This window comes from Thermobia domestica, chromosome 6 (assembly GCF_964235325.1).
Source record: "Thermobia domestica chromosome 6, izTheDome1.hap1.1, whole genome shotgun sequence".
NCBI lineage: Eukaryota > Metazoa > Arthropoda > Insecta > Zygentoma > Lepismatidae > Thermobia > Thermobia domestica.
In genome coordinates this window covers 209606820-209610914 of record NC_137459.1, presented here as the reverse complement: position 1 = coordinate 209610914, position 4095 = coordinate 209606820, and the positions used below count along the sequence as shown (strand labels likewise).

Sequence of the window (4095 nt, the reverse complement as noted above, 5' to 3'; positions counted from 1 at the left end):
TTGTACGTAAATCTTGTTTGAGTTTGAATATAGGATTGTATAAGGCTGTGCATTTTGCATTATTATTGAGGTGCTGCAACTAACTAACTGCAAACCATATGATAAATTCTTACAGTAATATATCACATATTGATTTACTCTGTATGGAAACGAAAATAGTTTAATATATGGTTAACCTCCTTTGTGCCAGGGGCGGATCCAGAGGGGGGCGATCGGGGCGATCGCCCCCCCCCCACAAGAGGAAACTTTCTTATTTTATATATAAATAAACCCATCCATAACAAGTTTGGAGCTCTTAAAAGTAGCAGTATTACCGCCGACCGCCCCCCCTAGAAGTCCGTCCTGGATCCGCCCCTGCTTTGTGCCCATAATTTTAAAATTAACGCTTGTGTCACTTTTCAACACTTGACTTTGCCGTAGCTTTCCAACGAATTAGCAGGAAGCCCAAACTTATAGGACACCCTGCAGGTAAATACATTTCTTTGGACAGTTTCACTGCTCCAAACTAAGATTTGAAAAGTGTAGTATTGTTAATTTTATTATTATTGGCACAAAGGAGATCAACCATATTTTAAGCTATTTTTGTTTTCATACAGAGTAAAACAATATTTGACAACATTACAGTAAGAATGTATCATGCACTTTGCAGTATGTTGCAGCACTTTAATAATGGTGCACTATACGTACACTCTAGATCCTGCATATGTCCGATCCATACATTACAAGAAGGCAATACGTATTCGATACAGGTAAAATCTGTATATTTCATATGGACAACCTATTAGCTATATACATCCAATCTATACATTACATATGGCCAACCTGTACGCGACATACGTATAATCTATATGCTGCATGCAGACAGTCTGTAAGCTACATATATGCACTCTGTATGGTGCATACGGATATTCTGTATGCTGTATCTGGACAAGCTGTGTGCGACATAAGGAAAATCTGTATAATACATACGTACAATACGTATACTGTATCTAGTCGTACGTATGGGGCACAAGTACAATATAGATGCTGTCTCGGGGTTGAACGCAAGAAACATACGTACAGAACGTATATTGCATACTTCTTGAAATCATGCTCCGTCCTGATAGTCAGTGTATGTCGTCATTATTAACCCACATGCTACATACGACCCTGACGTCACAAAGCTAGATATTACCTCCGTATATACTTGTTACTGCAGATAACGTCACACGAATGACGTCATTGCACTTGTGCAGACAGTACGTATAATACATACTTTTTCAGCTATACGTTTGCTGCAGGATGTTATATACGGTTGTACGTTAAGTCCAGAAACTACAGGAATTACGAATGTAACCTACGTTTTTAAGTATGCCACCTACATTTTTTTTTCTCAGTGTAGCGTTGTAAGTTCGATCACTATTTGCAATTTGTGCACAGCTACGAACAATTCCTTGAAACTCATTTTTGGCCCATATTACAGCAGTAAGGACGTGTTTAGCTTTCATATATTCATCAATTCTCGTCCAAACACGTTACTTCCCAGACAGTTACGAATGAAGTTGATAGGGATGGCGTTATTTTGTGTTGTTGGTATTTCAGCTTTAAAGGAAGTCGTCTCAACCCTTAGACCCAGAGAAATTGAATATTTGTCATGTTAATAAGGGAAGGTCGTCTGCTATCAGACAGCGGGCGGTATCGGACAAAAGCAGTTATCGTTATTTCTATCTTGAAGGAGCACCTGTCAACCATAAAATGAGTTGATCGAAATGAACTAGCTAAACACATACCATAGTGGATTTGTCCTATGAACGATGTGTCTAATGCTTCGAGGTTTTTGTATTTTTGCGAGTGAACTGGTGCACGGAGATAAATTTGGGTGGCTGCAACTTATTACAAAGTAAGCAAAATAATATATTATTGCTATCACAACACTTACTAGGGTCTATATATTTTTTACTTAGGCATATAGTTGCATTGGTGTTGATACAAGCCGGTTAATAGAAAATCACATGCTGCAATTCGGTCGGCTGGTATCGAAGAAAGTGGAATCGGGTGGTATCTGACGTTACATTTATAAATAAAATTGAAGTCTTTTTAATGGTATCTGGCTTTTCCAGGAAACCATGGGGAAAATACGTTACAATTGGGATAAAGAAAGTATGAAGTTGACCATGGATAAAGTTATTTCCAAAGAAATGGCAGTACGTACAGCCAGTGCTAGATATGGTGTTCCGAAGAGTACAATAGAATATCGTGTAAAAAAAAAAAAAAAAAAAAAAAACTCTTGGAAAGGAAAGAGGCAACAGCTAAGCCTTGCTGCTCTTATAGCAAAGGCACGTTTAGTCGAACATTTGATCGTGATCAAGATGAAATTCTATACAATCATGTAAAGGCTTTGGACGGTCAACTAATGCCTTTAAGCAAACCAGAATTTTTAAAACTAGCTTACAAAGTTGCTCAAAAACTAAAGATCAAACACCGCTTCAATAAAGTAACATATGGTTGGAAAAGATTTATATTACTACTTTATGATCGAGACATCTGGACTTAAAGTTGAAAGCAGCCGAGTCAACAAGCCTGCAACTTGCTGCTGGTTTCAGTAAAGATAACGTCAAAATATTTTTCGATAAGCTAACATACCTTATGGAGAAATGCAAGTTCACACCGTCACGGATATTTAAAGCTGACGAAACCGGTGTATCTTGTGTATGCAACAGATTAAAAGTAATGTCTGTAAAAGGGAAAAAGCAAGTTGGGAAACTAATATCTGGGGAGAGAGGAAAGTATGTGAATGTTGTGTTGTCAATAGATGCAGCAGGAGATCAGTTCATTCCTTCTTTGTTTGTATTCCCTCATTTGAGGATTGACAATGACTTAGAAAAGGACACTCCACCAGGAGGCACTTTTGATGGGCAGAAGAGTGGGTGGATCACCAAAGATGGATTCCTAAAATGGATGAAAGCGTTTATTGAACTTGTAAATCCTACTGAGAAAAACCCAGTGTTACTGATCATAGACGGCCATTCTAGTCACAAGGAACTTGACGTAATCATGTATTCCACACAAAATCATATTCTCATTATAAATCTACCTACTCATAATTCTCATAAGAAGCAACCACTGGATCGGTCAATAATGAAACAATATAAAAATGCATATAATGAAGAATGTGTTTTTTGGATGAGGAAGTACCCTAACATGAAAATAACCCTTAAAGATATAGCTGGACTGGCGAACTCTGCTTTTTCCAGAATCTGCAGGATGGAATTGGCACAATCTGGGTTCGAGTGCACTGGAATTTACCCATTGAATCGAAATGTGTTTCCTGACTTAGACTTTGCAGGTCACTGATCAGCTCAACTCCGAAAGCAGCAAGGAGACCAAGAACGGAAGTCCAGACATGACCAATCCTGAGCAAGAGAAAATTCATCAGTCAGCCGATGTTTCAAGTGTGTTTGAAATGCGTGAGCCTAACTCATACAATCCTGTTGATCAAAGCACAATGCTAAACCTGCGGGACCCTCCCATGGTTCCAACGTGCCTGGGTCTCCAAGCCAAACTTGTAGTGAACGCCAAGAAGCAGCCTCTTTTGTGTCACCGAGTATTCAAAATATATTGACTCTAATTCCGCTAATACCAAGCACTTCAACTATAAAGTACAAAATACGATTAGATCGCAATGAGAAGAGCGAAATACTAACATGTTACCCTACAGAAAAATGCTTGTGGAGAAAAGAGCCCTTATCGAATAGAAGAAAGCTAAATTAGAACAGAAAACTAAGCATCCCCAAACGAGGAAACGAGCTTCTAATGGAACAAAACTTGCTTCAACAAAACGTTTAAATCGTCCTGATAGCTGTACTATTCCATCTTCTTCAAGCAGAAGTGCTCCATCATCTTCACCTATTCCTTCATCTTCTGTACATATCAGAAAATGCATAATCTGCGTAGAGTATTTTGATGTAGATTGGATATAGTGCAACATATGTGAAGACTGGGTTCATAAATTATCTGACAATGTTGAAGACACACTGTTTTACTATGGTGATTTGTGTCAATATAAAAATTAACCATTCTTGATGAGAATAAGAAGTTTAAGATTTTTTTTTACCT

At 38.1% G+C, this 4095-nt stretch overlaps 1 protein-coding gene across 1 annotated transcript; it reads left to right on the top strand.

Annotated features, from left to right (window-relative positions):
* Nucleotides 1–2625: 2625 nt before the first annotated feature.
* Nucleotides 2626–3333, top strand: LOC145687429 (uncharacterized). Its single transcript, XM_081760883.1, has one exon. It carries the CDS (start codon nt 2626–2628, stop codon nt 3331–3333), a length of 708 nt encoding a protein of 235 aa, XP_081617009.1.
* Nucleotides 3334–4095: the final 762 nt, after the last annotated feature.